Genomic DNA, 16,417 nt, shown 5'->3' with positions numbered 1-16,417 from the left:
CCCAGAAGATAGAAAACCCTTTGTTTGAAGTAGAGGAAATGATTTAGACGCCTGCAACGGGACAGAGACGTAAACTGCAGGTCCCTCCCAGATGTGGTCACAACGCCTGGACCCTGCAGTCCTACCATAGGTTTATGATCTGAGCTCAGCCCAGGGGACATGTCTAAGGTCAGGGTGCTGCAAGTGACAGTAGTAAATGATCTACTTACTGGAGTGTGGCAGGAACACTTGAGCAAAGATGCTGTTACTACCTGTTAGAGAGAGGAACATTCAGGGTTACACCGCAGCAGCGCGCAGAGCATCGGCGCAGCAGCGCGCAGAGCATCGGCATAGCAGCGTGCAATGAGCTCGGGGCAACAAGATGGATTAAGGTCAATGCTACCAAGTGGTGGAAAGAGGAACCATGGCTCAGTTCTGGGCTTACAGGGGTATTCCCATCTCAGTCATTCAAAGCTGAGACGATCCGACACGTAGCGGCCGCAGGAGATACGGGAAAAGCGCAGCTCGCTTAACTCCAGCCACCGCTCAGGATTTCGGACATTCATAGCAGAGATGGGAATATCTCTTTAGTTTCTCTCATCTGGCATCCAATACTTCACTGTACAACATCAATGTAATCAACTTCCTAATATACTCAATGTATAAAACTAAATGTTTTTTTTAGATCTCTGCTTGTTGTCAGTGAAAAGCAGCATTTGTATATATATATATTTTTTCACCTGTGTGTAACTTGTCATATATTCATTTACATCCCTGCACATTCTAGGTTAAGGAGTCCAGTGGGAGGTCTAGGAGAATACAGAATTAGCTGTCAATCACTGATAGGACCGCTCACTGGACTTTTAAGCCTAGAAAGAGCAGAGCTGTACAGAATAATTTCACATGAGCGTATTCGGTCTGGGAAACACTCTGTGTGAGAGCAGTATATCCGAGGTTGAACGCTGCTCCGATGACACAACCTCACAGCATTAGGGCTTGTTCACACGACCGTTGCCGTATAGCGGGTCCGCAATACACGGGGCACCGGCAATGTGCATTCCGCATCACGGATGTGGACCCATTAACTTGAACGGGTCCGCAAATCCAGAGATGCGGAACGGAGTGCTTCCGTGGGTTCCGTTCCGTGCCTCCGCACCACAAAAAGATAGCGCAAGTTCTATCTTTTTGCGGAACCGATGGATCGTGGACCCCATTCAAGTGAATGGGGTCGTAATCTGCATGCGGCAGCCCCACGGCGTGCAATTTAAAGTCCACAGCACGGGCGGACAACGGTCGTGTGAACAAGCCCATATAATGATTTATGAAGCTGTTAATTCCAGTCTGACCGCGGCTGTACTGAATTGTACTGACGGTATTACGTGAGTACAGTTCAGTAGATCCAAGGTCAGACAGGAACGCACAGCATTAAAAAAAACGCGTTTGTGTCACTGGAGCAGCATTCAGCCCGGGAAATATGGCCGTCACAGTGTGCGTTTCCCGGACTGAATACACTTGTGTGAAATCGCCCTAAATTACAAATTTTACTGAATATTTTCGCACAAACTTCAGTACATATCAGGTGCTCAGCTCCTCCTGCTCTATAACCTGCTGGCTGCCCTGCATTTTCAATGTGACAGGTTCCTTTGCACATTTTTAAATGTAAAGCGAGTCTGTTGTACTTATTGAAAAAAGCATGCCCGCCTGCTCCCTGGTGCTCTGTCCAGCACAACGGCTCGGCCTGCCTCTCTTCACTGGTCCCATCTGTAAACTTCCAGACGGACAGGGTCACATACTGCTGCAACCAATGACTGCCGCAGAGGTGACATGTCTCAGCGTTATACCTCTGCTGGGTCACGTGTATAACCACGCATGTGACCCCCGTCCATTTGGAAATGTACAGATAGGGCCTGGAAGATGTCAGCAGATGCGTATACTTTTTACAACAGGTGCAGCAGGCATGGCTTTAAATAAAAAAAGTGAAAAAACCCGGAAAGCCCCTTTAGGGTACTTGCAAACAGACGCAGATTTCAAAACAAAGTCCATGTGGATTTCTCTGGGTTTCAGCATCAGATCCCACATGTGTAACTTGCGGATTTGCTGCAGGTCTAACCTCTGCACAAACAATTAACACGCTGCAGATTTCTTAATCTTCGTCTCTCTCATACACTTTGCTGGTACTGTATTACGCTGCATGTTTCCACATGAAACTCTGCAACAGGTGCAGGTACCTTTAGGCCATCTGTATCCACATAAACCGCATAGAAATCCGCACCGTTTATTGTGGCTTTTGTTGCAGATTTTCTCTTTAACAACCCCATTGAAGTCCATGGAGGAAAACCCCTCTGTAGAAGGTGCGGAATCGCACAAACAAGTGACATGCTGCGGAGTAAAAATCCGCACAGGCAAATATACACAAGGTGTACATGAGGTTTGTCTCATTCACTTTGCCGGTACTGTAATATGCGGTGCTTCTTCTGCATGAAAATCTGCGAAAAAAGCACGCAATCGGCAATGTGTGCAGGTAGCCTTAGCCCTCTTTCACACGGGCGTCGCGTGTGAGGGCCGGATAAGATGCGGGTGCGTCGCAGGAAAATGCATGGTGATGGATCATGTGACGGACCATGTGATGAGCGCAGTGACGTCACCACAGGTCCTTTTCCTCCTGGTCATCAAACAAGAAGACACAAGAGAAGCCGGGCTGTGCGAACAAGTGGATTAAGGAGAGTTTAAAAATAAAAAAATGTTTCAACCCCTCCATCCCTATTTTACTAAGCATTCTGTATTAAGAATTATGCTATTATAACCATGTTATAAGGGATAATAATAATGATTGGGCCCCTATCCCGATTGTCTCCTAGCAACCGTGAAAATCGCACCGCATCCGCACTTGCGGATATTTGCGATTTTCACGCAGTCCCATTCACTTCTATGGGGCCTGCGTTGCGAGAAAAACGCACAATATAGAGGATGCTGTGATTTTCACACAACGCACAAGTGATGCGTGAAAATCACCGCTCATGTGCACAGCCCCATAGAAGTGAATGGGTCCGGATTTAGTGCGGGTGTAATGCGTTCACTTCATGCATTGCAAAAAAAAAATCAAAAATCACTAGCAGTTTCTATGGTGTCTTTTTTAGTGGTAGAACAAATTTTTGTGTGTAGAGGCCTAAGGGTCTAAAAACCTACCGGGAAAGTGTCCTGCACACACAGCTGTAGGGCTGTTACTAGGTCTGATGCAAACAGGAATATGTCCATTCACTGACAGCAAACATCAATCTTAAAATGGGGAAGAAATGAGATGCAAGATATATTAGAAAGTTGTGGAACTTTTTGTTTTATAAAGAAGGAGCCCTATCACAGCATGTTCACACCCGGCGTGTACCCAGCAGATTGCCTGTTACAGCAGCAGCAAAATGTTATCAAATCTATAATGGAAGTAAACCTTCGGTACGGAGGGTAATTCAGCAACGCGTCAATGGATGCTGTGGGATTCCACCACTAGAAGCACAGGGTGAATTCTGCAGCAAACCCGCAGGCAATTCTCACTGATTGTACATCCCTGTGTAGAGGAGCCGGGGCTGGTCGTGCAATGGATCACTTACCATAGGAACTGTTCAGATCAATGTCTAAAAAGACGCTGAGCTCCGAGGAGGCGGAGGCGGGAGGCGTAGACGGAGTGTTGGGTGAAATGGGTGGAGAGGTCATAGATTCGTGTTCCGATTCGGTGATTCTGCTGAAGCTGATCTTATACGGTTCCCTTTCCAGCGGGGTGGGATGTCCGCGGAGAGTGCCAGAAGATGACAGGTGCCTGCCGCTATTTGGTCGTATGCCAGGAGACTTCAATGGGTATGTTGTTTTTCGTGGCTGCAAGGAGCAGAAGTCACATAATTGAAATCCACATGTTCCAGTGCCAAGCATTTCAAGTTAAAAGGGTTTTACGAGATATTTTTACTGTATCTGATCAGTGGGGGTCGGAAACCAGGGACCTCTGCCGATCAGTGCTTTGAGAAGGCACCGTACAGTACAGCGCCATACAGTGTATAGCAGAGGTGCTTGGTATTGCAGCTGAGCCCCATTCATTTCAATGGGCCTGAGCTGCGCCAAGGCCGCAGTGCTACTGGGAGCTCCGGTGCCTTCTCAAACAGCTGATCTGCGGGGGGCCTTGGGTGTCAGACCCCAACCTATCAGATACTGATGACCTATCCAGAGGATAGGTCATCAGTAAAAATATCTTGGAAAACCCCTTTAATTCAGCCATCACCTACCCCGCTAATTAAAGTGGTATTCAGTTATCCCCTATCCTACCGCTGGGATGCCCACTGATCATGAGAACTGGGGGACCCAACCAGCTGCTCCGTCCATATCAAGGGGGCTTCACTGTTCTTGTGGTCAGTGGGGGACCCTCATTGATCTGATAGGAATACCCTATGCTATGGATAGGGGATAACTTTCTCTACCTGGAATACTACCCCTTTAAATGAAAACTCCAGGTAAAATGGACATATACACGCTGTATTATGACTAGGATGGACGGGGCGGAGCATGACAGGGATTCCCTGGAGCACTGCGCCCGGCATATCATAGTGTATAGGTTCTGTCTGAAATGTTCCTTTAACATGCACGTGTCTCTGGTGAGTTTGCATAGTAGATAACATGTGGCTGCCGTCCGTACTTACAAATCTGGGGGGCTGTTTGCAGCCTCGAGGCTCGATCTCTTGGGATTTATTAAACAAGTAGTCTGTGAAGTCTTTCTCCAAGGTATTTCCCATAGGATTCAGATTCTCGAAGAACCTCTGCAACGAGACAAGACAGTAAAATGTTATGGAAATATATTCCTGTACAGTCCACGTCCTGTGGATTTCACCCTGTGCCCTGCAAAAGTGAAAAACCTATGTCAGAATTGACATGGCCTCAGTCTTTTTCTTCCACCCTTAATGGGGTTTTTAAAAGCCACATCTACAGTTGTGTTCAAAATAATAGCAGTGTGTTTTTGTTTTAAAAAAAAAAGTGAATAAAGCTCAAAATCCTTCTAATAGCTTTTATTTCCATCCACACAGATGCATTGGGAACACTACACATTCTATTCCAAATCAAAACAGGAAGAAAAATATATCAAATTTGTGTTGTTCCTCTAAAAAATTTAAGAAAAGTGAATATTAGACTGTTCAAAAAAATGGTCAACAAATAGCAGTGTTTGTCGTCTTCTTTACAAACGCAAACATTCACTATATAAACGGAGAAATGTCTGTAGACTTCCTTTCCTCTGAATCCCGTCACTGATACTCAGTTGTATGACCGCTGTCTCTGAGACCTGCTGGACGTCTGTGCTGCTCGGAGTCACCACCTTCTGCCCCTGTGACCAGGTTCTCCAGCCCAGGATGATTGGACCACATTCCACAGTTCTTCTCCATTTCTTGGTTTTGCCTCAGAAACTGCATGTTTGATGTCACCCACAAGTTTCCTATTGGATTAAGATCCGGGGATCGGGCCGGCCGCTCCATAGTGTCAATCTTGTTGGTCTGGAACCGAGATGTTGCCCGTTTACTGGTGTGTTTGGGGTCGTTGTCTTGTTGGAGCACCCATTACAAGGGCATTTCCTCTTCAGCATAAGGCAGCATGACCTCTTCCAGTATTCTGATGGATTCAAATGGATCCATGATCCCTGGTCTGCGATAAATAGGCCCAACACCATAGTCTGAGACACATCCCCATTTCATGATGCTTGCCCACCATGCTTCGCTGTCTTCACAGTGCACTGGGGCTGAATTCAGTGTTTGGGGGTCGTCTGACAAACTGTCTCCGGCCACTAGACCCAAAAAGAACCATCTTACCTCCATCAGTCCACAGAATGTCTCTTCAGGCCGGTCAATGTGCTCTTTGGCAGATTGTAAGCTCTTCAGCACAGGTCTTGTTTCCAGCAGTGGGACTTTGCGGGGGCTTCTTGCAGATCGCTCGGCCTCACATCGGCGTCTTCTCATTGTAACAGGACTCACAGGTGACTTTACACCTTCTGTGATCTTCCAGGAGCTGATTGTTGGCCGAGTCCTTGCCATTTTGGCTATTCTTCTATCCATTCGAATGGTAGTTTTTCGCCTTCTTCCACGTCTTTCGGGTTTTAGTTGCCATTTTAAAACATTTGCGATCATTTTAGCAGAGCAGCCTATCATTTTCTGCACTTCGTTATATGTTTTCCCCTCTCCAATCAACTTTTTAATCAAGGTACGCTGTTCTTCCGAACAATATCTGTAACGACCCAATTTCAGAGAGAAATGCACTGTAACCAGCAGGTACAACATTTGCTGCCTTCCTTCCTTAAATAAGGGCAATAATTGCCACCTGTTTTTCAAAGAATGAATAACCTCACTCATTGAACTCCATCCACACTGCTATTATTTTGAACATGCCCCTTTCAATAAGTGATTGAATTACAGAGAATCAGCAGCACGCACATGTCCTGACTGTTGGGTTCCTATTACTCTACTACACCTGCTAGTAAATTAATTGCCATGGAGAAATAACATTTCTACCAAAAACAGTGATTGATCAGGTTAGTGATGTCTGACTGCTATTATTTTGGGAACACGACTGTATGTATTGTGCTGTACACGGGTATGGATTCTAAGTGTGGAATCTGCAGTGTCAGCCTCAGGCCTCATGCACACGGACATGTCCGATTTTCAAGCTTCGAAAAGCAGCTTGTGTGTGTGTATTGCATTTTTTCAATAGAAAGGCCTATTCTCATCCGCAAAAACGGACAAGAATAAGATCTGACGTGAAATTCACGAATCTGGCACACAGGGCCATGAAAATCACAGATGTGTGAACAATGCTATTGACGTGTGTGGTATCTACATTAAAGAATGGGAAGCACACTGACGGAACATCCAGTCGTGCGCCGAGCCCTCAGGCCTCCGCACCAGTTCTCCTACAGATTCGTACCCGGATGTCCGGCTCGACCCGTAAACAATAAGGCTGGTTTTGGTACTGCTGGATCTCCCCGGTGATTTCGGCCACTTTCCGTCTTTTGCTGAAGTTGATCAGTTCTTTGCCGTGTCTCTTCAGGAAGTCCGGGTTCCCTTCTTCGGTTTTCAGTATATTGGTTAAATATATTCCTGAACGAAAGATTGAGAGAAAATGTATAAAACAAGAACCAACGCGAGTCCCAGAGCAGCCGCTGATGAGGAGGAGGTATAATAATCCGGACCCGAACAGACAAGGCCTCCCCTAAATCTTGTGAAGAAGTGCTGGGTACACGCTGGTGCCAGGACAATCATATTATTCAGCTTAGCAAGTGGCATTTATCACGTAGAGAAAGTTAATACAAGGCACCTACTAATGTATATGGAAACATTTTCCACTGCTCATTTCCATGGTTATGACCACCCTGTAATCCAGAAGCGGTGGTTGCGATTGCACACTATCTATATGGAAAAGCGCTGGCTTATGCGCAGTCCCAGCCACCGGAGAGGCCGATGCTTCTGCTGAATTAAGACAACCCCTTTAAAAAGGTCCTCTGTCAGCAGATTTGTCCCTATGACACCGGCTGACCGGTTACATGTGCACTTGGCAGCTGGAGGCATCTGTGCGAGTCCCATATGTGCCCACATTGCTTAGAAAAGTGAGGTTTTAATATATGCAAATGAGCCTCTAGGAGCAACGGGGGCGTTACCATTACACCTAGACACTCAGCTCCTCTGCAACTGCCGCACCCTCTGCGCTTTGATTGACAGGACCATTGAGTGTAAACGTCATCACACCTGGCCCTGTCAAAGTGCAGAGGGTGCAGCAGTTGCAGAAAGCAGAGCCTCTAGGTGTAATGGTAACGCCCCCGTTGCTCCTAGAGGCTCATTTGCATATATTAAAACCTATTTCTCAGCAATGCGGACACATATGAACATGGGACCAACACAGATGCCTTCAGCTGCCAAGAGCTCATGTAACAGGTCAGCGGGACAAAACTGCTGACAGATGCCCTTTAAATAAACTATTGCCCTTAATATTGTGCCAAAAATAATCTTTTCTTAAAACTTTGCACTTACCTCAGTTACTCCTCCTGGACATGTATGAATAGACTGCTTTATCATAACCCTTGTCAATAAAGGCGTATCCCTACACAATGAAACTGTCAGCAATTATTGGACAGTATCGACCTACTGACAAGACGAACAGTAGAGCGCAATGTCACGTTTATTTATAGAGTTCCAGGAGGAATAAAGTAACAAAATAACGGAGAATTCTAAGAAAAGCACCTCCAGAACAGCTGGTTTTTATTAAAGGGGTTGTGCAGGCGTACTCCGCTGTCTGACATGCCATCAAGGTACCGTACACCTGTCCTACTGTAGTGAATGGGACCATGTATGATACTTGCTCGGTGTCAGACTTCTGCCCAGCTAGCAGCGACGTCTCTCCAGAACCGATGTCAGATCAGATGGGAGAGTATTCCTGCACAACCCCACAGAAAAGACATTGGATGACTGGTGAAGTGTCCGAGTCCTTCAGTTCAAGATAACGGGGGAGGGGGACTTACCAAAGAAAGGCACACACGGTGGGTTGATGGACTTGAGTTTTGCCAAGTACTTCTTAAAGTGATCCTGACTAAGCTCCACCGCTTCATCAAGTATCTTCTTCTTCCTCTCTTGTAGCGCCTGAGGAGGACACAGGTCAGGTTGGCACCGGTTCACACGGACAGGAGGTCTTCTCACCACCGTGGAGGTCAGACCCGTCACTCACCTCGAAGGTGTGATCCAGGCGATAAACGGGGACGGAGTTCACTGCGCTGACAATCTCCAAAACACCATTAAAATTATTCAGATCTTGAAAAACCTGAAGAATTTCAATAATGCGACTGAAAACGGCCACCCGCTCCTCGAAGTTCTCAGTCTCCACGAGACACCTGGTCAGGACCAAAAAAAAAAAAATGTAACATATGGCTCCAGCATAGTCCACGGCGCTGTACAGTGATCACCGGTCACTCGAGCCTCTGTCCCACATACTAAGGCCTCATTCACACTTGCGTATTTTGTTAACCGGGAGCAGGTCAACGAGACAGATAAGGCGAAACTCAGCCCATTCTACTTTCTCCCTGCAGCTTCCATTCCTGGATTTGATGCTAAAAACTGACCAAACCATGCAAGTGTGAATGAGGCCTAAAGCTGCAACAGCTGTCGACAGCCATTCCTCCCCATAGACATGATGTGGAATAACCAGCGGGCAGACACGTCTGGAGACAGCTCATCTCCTATGAGAACAAAGGATCGGGCATTCTGATCCTCCCCCCCAACCTCTGCTGGCGGGGGATCGTCAGGACACCCCAAACATAGCAGCATTTGGCTGACATCCATTTAAAAGGGGTTGTCAGGTTTCCCTGGAATCAGCCTGCATTAAAGGATTGGTCAGTACTTACATGGCAGATCCATTTTACCCAGCAAGGATCTGTTTATCCGGCTGCAGAAGTGACGTCATGTTGACACCTGACCATCTGCGGTGCACGGCCGGTGATTGGCTGCAGCGGTCAGGTGTTGCCAATGTGGCGTCACCACTGCAGGTAAACAGAGCCAGGCCGAGATGAATGGAGCTACGGTGCTGGATCTGCCAGGTAAGTACTGATCAGCCCTTTATTACAACCTGATCTCCAGGGTTGTCTGGTTCCCTCATGAAATCCGACAACCTCTTTAGAGCCAATTTGATAAGTTAGTCAATTAAGCTTGTCGGTTTTATTCTTGGGGTGAAAACACAAACATGGAGACTCCACACGAGTAGAACCTACTTTTCAAACCAGAGCGTGAGGTTTGTGGTGTGACGAATCATCTTCAGCAGGTTAGGGGAGTGAATTTCTTTGTCTTCTTTTGTCCAGACGCTGCCCACAAGTTCTGACGGCTGCACGGCCCTGAAGACAACAACCAGAAACAGGTAAAGGGTACAGAAGCCGACCGAGCCGGCTCTAGAGGGGGCCGAAGCAGCAGAGCCCACCGAGCCGGCTCTAGAGGGGGCCGAAGCAGCAGAGCCCACCGAGCCGGCTCTAGAGGGGGCCGAAGCAGCAGAGCCGAGCGAGCCGGCTCTAGAGGGGGCCGAAGCAGCAGAGCCGACTGACCCGGCTCTAGAGGGGGCCGAAGCAGCAGAGCCGAGCGAGCCGGCTCTAGAGGAAGCAGCAGAGCCGACCGACCCGGCTCTAGAGGAAGCAGCAGAGCCGACCGACCCGGCTCTAGAGGAAGCAGCAGAGCCGACCGACCCGGCTCTAGAGGAAGCAGAAGCAGCAGAGCTGAATGACCCGGCTCTAGAAGGGGCACAACGTGCAGGCGCAGCAGCATACCACTACACTGGAAGCGCCCCTTCGATCTGCTGAGCAGAGAAGGTTGGACCCCAATATATTACACAATATATTCTTCTGGAACCCCCCATTATTTCTTCTGTGTCCTGGGGTGACGGACCCCTTCAAAACCATTTCTGTACAGCTACATGGCGGCTCCAGGAAGGCGTCACTTACCTGTACAGATCAGACTCTATGAGAGTCAGCTGACGAGCGATCTCTATAGGATGCAAGGTCATCAGGTCAAAGGTCTCACACTGACCCGAGCGACTTATGTGCCACTCTATAGGCGGAGGGGGGCTCTCAAAGGTAATGTTGTGGCTGACGCCGTTCGCTTGCACTTGCTTCTTGCGCCTGATGATTTTGGCGATGGACTCCACCCATTTCTTCATGGACTTTCCTAAATAACATAAAATATCAGAATCTAACAGGGAGAGCGGATTGCCCCTCCGGTAAACCTTCCTGTCACTGATGAGGGGCTTACCTTTAACACCGGAAATGAAGGTTTCTAATCGCTCAAGGAGCTCGGGGTCTCTTTCAAAATCATAGAAATGATGTTCAACCCAATGCCGAAATACATTTAATACCCTGCAGGAGAAGGCGAAGTCAGTAGGGAGTATAAAGCACAGCGATCTATACTCATCAGCCATAACACTAACGCCACACGGGCCTGCTGCTCTGAGCCCTATGTTCCTGGTCCACACCGGGTGGAGATCCGGCCGCATTCCAGCAAATATGCTGAAAATCGGCTGGAAGAAAACCGCTGTACACAGAAGTTTTCTTCCGGCCGATTGTCGCCATATCTTCCGGAATGCGGCTGGATCTCCGCTGGTCCCCATTATAGTGAATGGGGCTGGACGGAGCCTTAGGCTACTTTCACACTTGCGTTCGGAGCGGATCCGTCTGGTATCTGCACAGACAGATCCGCTCCTATAATGCAGACGATGGTATCCGTATCCGTTCAGAACGGATCCGCCTGCATTATATATATATATATAAAAAAAAAAAAATAATCTAAGTGTAAAAGTTATTCAGACGGATCCGTCCAGACTTTGCATTGAAAGTCAATGGGGGACGGATCAGTTTGAAATTGCACCATACTGTGTCAACGTCAAACGGATCCGTCCCCATTGACTTACATTGTAGCAATCAGCGTTGTCCGCCTGCTGAGCGGAGCGGAGGCCAAACGCTGCCAGACTGAGGCATTCTGAGCGGATCCGCATCCACGCAGAATGCATTAGGGCAGTACTGATCCGTTCGAGGCCGCTTGTGAGAGCCTTCAAACGGAACTCACAAGGGGAACCCCGAACGCTAGTGTGAAAGTAGCCTTACAAACCTCGCCGGTGCTGCAGTGCGCAGAGATCCGACAGGCTGTTCCCTGCCAGAATAGCCTGCCGGATTGCCACTGCTAGCCTTGGGAAGCCAGCCAAGCGGAGATGAAGGCAAGTGCCCTCAGCTACTGCTCTGCCCGCAGCCATTGTACACAGGCTCTCAGGTTACGAGTTCCATGCGGATTTGTCACAGATTTCCCCCTGCACTTTACAACAGATGATGCCCGTAGCATATATTGACATGCAGTGGAATTTTAATCCACACCACATGCATATTTGCTGCTACAGATTAATCCGCTGCGCACGCAAATTCACAAAAGCAACTCTGCAGCACAGGCGTCCAATGTGGACGAAGAACGGGCACCAGTCCTGTGCACCTGGACTTGAATGGAATGGCACATGCACTGCTCCTCCATTCAGACTATGGGACATACGGAGAGACAGAGCAGAGTGCAGCGCTCGGTTATCTTCAGCAGCGAGCGCGCCGAACCCCTTGGAGTCCCAGGAATCACGCGCTGCGCTGATTCTGGGAAAACCCCTTTACAGTCACTGGCCGCAGATATAAGCAGAATGGGGGACCCACCTGAGTTGCACCGGCTGAACATATTCTTTCCTAAATCTTTTAAGGTTGGTGCTGATTGGCTGTTCTCCCTTCTCTATCGCGATTCGGTCGGCTTCTGTGGGCTCTGGATCCGGTATTTCAAATCTACAGAAGGAAAGCGATTGTATTAGATGTCTTTGTGCATCGCAAAATAAGATGAATCCTTCCACAGACAACATCTGAAACTGTGGGAGTACGACAGGGTCAGAGCAGATGTCCGGCTCCTATTCTGAAAATAGACCATCCCTTATAAAGGAGCGGACAACTCCATTAACTAAAGAAATGAATGAGTACAAAAAAACTCTCTTCATAGCAGTAGGAGCTCAGTTTTAGTGATACAGAGCTCCAAACCCCCTGCAGAGACATTTGGAGCTCTGCATCAATAAAACTGAGCTCAGGCTACTATGAAGATTTTTTTTTTTTTTTTGTCCATAGCCTTTAAATTATATACTTCTATCTGCCTTCAGTCACCACTAGAGGGAGCTCAGGAGATTACTGCATACAGATATATACAGCCACCACTAGAGGGAGCTCAGGAGATTACTGCATACAGATATATACAGCCACCACTAGAGGGAGCTCAGGAGATTACTACATACAGATATATACAGACACCACTAGAGGGAGCTCAGGAGATTACTACATACAGATATATACAGTCACCACTAGAGGGAGCTCAGGAGATTACTGCATACAGATCTATAAAGCCACCACTAGAGGGAGCTCAGGAGATTACTGCATACAGATATATACAGCCACCACTAGAAGGAGCTCAGGAGATTACTGCATACAGATATATACAGCCACCACTAGAGGGAGCTCAGGAGATTACTGCATACAGATATATACAGCCACCACTAGAGGGAGCTCAGGAGATTACTACATACAGATATATACAACCACCACTAGAGGGAGCTCAGGAGATTACTGCATACAGATATATACAGGCACCACTAGAGGGAGCTCAGGAGATTACTACATACAGATATATACAGCCACCACTAGAGGGAGCTCAGGAGATTACTGCATACAGATCTATAAAGCCACCACTAGAAGGAGCTCAGGAGATTACGGCATACAGATATATACAGCCACCACTAGAGGGAGCTCAGGAGATTACTACATACAGATATATACAACCACCACAAGGGGGAGCTCAGGAGATTACTACATACAGATATATACAGCCTCCACTAGAGGGAGCTCAGGAGATTACTGCATACAGATATATACAGCCACCACTAGAGGGAGGTCAGGCGATTACTGCATACAGATATATACAGCCACCACTAGAGGGAGCTCAGGAGATTACTACATACAGATTTATACAGCCACCACAAGGGGGAGCTCAGGAGATTACTACATACAGATATATACAGCCTCCACTAGAGGGAGCTCAGGAGATTACTACATACAGATATATACAGCCTCCACTAGAGGAAGCTCAGGAGATTACTGCATACAGATATATACAGCCACCACTAGAGGGAGCTCAGGAGATTACTACATACAGATATATACAGCCACCACTAGAGGGAGCTCAGGAGATTACTGCATACAGATCTATAAAGCCACCACTAGAAGGAGCTCAGGAGATTACTGCATACAGATATATACAGCCACCACTAGAGGGAGCTCAGGAGATTACTACATACAGATATATACAACCACCACAAGGGGGAGCTCAGGAGATTACTACATACAGATATATACAGCCTCCACTAGAGGGAGCTCAGGAGATTACTGCATACAGATATATACAGCCACCACTAGAGGGAGCTCAGGAGATTACTACATACAGATATATACAGCCACCACAAGGGGGAGCTCAGGAGATTACTACATACAGATATATACAGCCTCCACTAGAGGGAGCTCAGGAGATTACTACATACAGATATATACAGCCTCCACTAGAGGAAGCTCAGGAGATTACTGCATACAGATATATACAGCCACCACTAGAGGGAGCTCAGGAGATTACTACATACAGATATATACAGCCACCACTAGAGGGAGCTCAGGAGATTACTGCATACAGATATATACAGCTACCACTAGAGGGAGCTCAGGAGATTACTACATACAGATATATACAGCCACCACTAGAGGGAGCTCAGGAGATTACTACATACAGATATATACAGCCACCACTAGAGGGAGCTCAGGAGATTACTACATACAGTTTTATTACTATGTATAAAACGTATGCGGTAAGCTTCCCCTAGTGGTGGCTGAAGGCAGCTACAATATGCAGGGGATTTGGAGCTGTGTAGCAGATACCAGGTGAGATTACTCAGCACAGAAAGTTGGATCTACAGGTGGAGATTTAATCAGTGTTGGGTACAAGTTGCTGTAAAAGGTTTTCCGAAATGTGCATACTGATGACCGGAGGATAGGTAATCATGACCAGAGGATAGGTAATCAGTATCCAATCACTGGGGGTCCGACCCCCCGCCAAACAGCTGTTTAAGAGGGCACCAGTGCTCCTGTGAGCGCCACGGCCTTCTCTCAGCTCACCAAGCACAGCGCCGTAGATTGTATAGTGGCCATGTTTGGTAATGCAGCTCAGCGTCTATGGGGCTGAGCTGCGCCTGGGCTCATTCGGCATAGGGAAGGCAGCGAGAAGGCCGCAGAGCTACTTCAAACAGCTGATCGGCGGGGGTCCCTGGTGATTGGATCAAGAGCGTAGGTCATCAGTATTAACATCTCGGAAAACCCCTTTAATGTACATTTACTTGCCTTTCGATCAGCAGACTCAGCAGCTCCTGCGGCTTACAAAAAGAGCGATACGTGGTAAGAAAAGTGCGAACGAAGTTTGGATCTGGAAGAAAACAACAACATCAACAATTCACCTTCTCTAACGGTTAAATGTGATCTGTCGTGGCGGAGGAGCACCTACCTGCATACATGTGATATGTCAGCCTCTCGATGAGTTTCACCACCCGCCCCCCCTTAATGATGGGAATTCCTCCCCGACTCTGCACGTTGTCCTCAAAGACAATGTTCTCCTCGGAATCCTCTTCCACGAAGCGGTAGACGTCCGGGCTGGGCAGGCGCAGCGGCTGCTCGTTCTCCTCCTGGATGAGCACAGAGTCCAGCATCCGGTCCAGCGTGCTGCGGTACTGCAGTGAGATTAGAGCCGCCATCCAGTTGTTCTTCTCTTCCGCCGTCTTGGCGGCAAAGACAACGCTGTTCTCGTCTTTTGAGAGCAGCTCAAAGGCATGCCGGCAATCGCACGAGTCCTCCCGGTCAATGACCTGCACCTTCCTCATGATGAACTTCTCCTTCAAGCGGTACTCCGCCGTGTTGTATCCGGGGATTCGCGACTGGCCGTGATTGGTTTTGCAGCTGATCATCAGCCCGTCGAAGAGGAAGATGTGTCGTTCGTGTTTGGCCCCCACCCTGGTCAGGGAGCCCTCCATGATGAACTCATTGCAGCACTGCCCGATGTCTTTACCCTCCCAGCCGTCAATGTTCTTCTGGATTTCATTCATTTTCTTTATTGCCAGGTGTTTGCTGCGCATTTGACCGCTGTACAGGCGCCAAATGGTCTCCCTGAAAAACACGAGCGACTGATGTCATCACTGCTACATAGAAATATATATAATAGGACACAACCTCTGTTATATCTGATTCTAGGAAAGCTGGGTCATTGACCTAGTGATGATTTTTATACAGTGTGTCAATGGAATATTTGATTCGTTTACAGCATGAAAATAATATTTAATGATAAAGCTACCGTTTAATGGTTAAGATTAATAGTCTGTAAGGTGCACCAAGAAGTGGTGACTCTGTCTGAGTCTACACAGCAAAGCCAAAAAGTGAGCTGCGAAAAATCTGCAATGTTTCCACTACTGTACATTACATTTCTGTGTCTATTTTGGCCCCTCATGCACTGTTTTTTGCCTTTTTCTTTTTTCTGGATATGCTTAAAAGGAATCAGCTGTTTGCTGTGGTTCACCTGCTTTTCTTTTTCTGATCCAAAGCTCTGTTCCTGAGTTGATACTTTTTCTTAATATACAAAGTAGGCCTTTGGTGCAACAAGGCCGTCACCATTGCTCTTGTTGCACCCAAGCTCCACTCCTTTTTGTAGCCAGCGCCTCCCTCGCTGCCTTACCAATACCCATCTCTGTCAATCACAGCAGCTAGGGTGTGGCTGGCCACAGAAAGGAGTGGAGCTTGGGTGCAACAAGAGCA

General features: G+C 47.6%; 1 protein-coding gene across 2 annotated transcripts in view; it reads right to left on the bottom strand.

The window, feature by feature from the left end:
* SOS2 (SOS Ras/Rho guanine nucleotide exchange factor 2) overlaps positions 1-16,417 on the bottom strand; it is a 43,780-nt gene that overhangs the window by 6,365 nt on the left and 20,998 nt on the right. For both annotated transcript variants that reach the window (XM_044272797.1, XM_044272798.1), the window contains exons 10-21: positions 15,120-15,775; positions 14,960-15,041; positions 12,200-12,322; positions 10,770-10,873; positions 10,463-10,685; positions 9,746-9,865; positions 8,710-8,872; positions 8,507-8,624; positions 6,919-7,091; positions 4,656-4,772; positions 3,582-3,843; positions 210-251 (exon numbers count right to left, since the gene is read on the bottom strand). In XM_044272797.1, the coding sequence (XP_044128732.1) occupies positions 210-251; positions 3,582-3,843; positions 4,656-4,772; positions 6,919-7,091; positions 8,507-8,624; positions 8,710-8,872; positions 9,746-9,865; positions 10,463-10,685; positions 10,770-10,873; positions 12,200-12,322; positions 14,960-15,041; positions 15,120-15,775 (2,183 nt within the window). The remainder of the gene's footprint in view (positions 1-209; positions 252-3,581; positions 3,844-4,655; positions 4,773-6,918; positions 7,092-8,506; positions 8,625-8,709; positions 8,873-9,745; positions 9,866-10,462; positions 10,686-10,769; positions 10,874-12,199; positions 12,323-14,959; positions 15,042-15,119; positions 15,776-16,417) is intronic.

The sequence above is a fragment of the Bufo gargarizans genome, chromosome 11 (assembly GCF_014858855.1).
Source record: "Bufo gargarizans isolate SCDJY-AF-19 chromosome 11, ASM1485885v1, whole genome shotgun sequence".
Taxonomy (NCBI): Eukaryota; Metazoa; Chordata; class Amphibia; order Anura; family Bufonidae; genus Bufo; species Bufo gargarizans.
The sequence above is the reverse complement of the archived record's forward strand: the minus strand, read 5'-3'. Positions and strand labels throughout refer to the sequence as shown.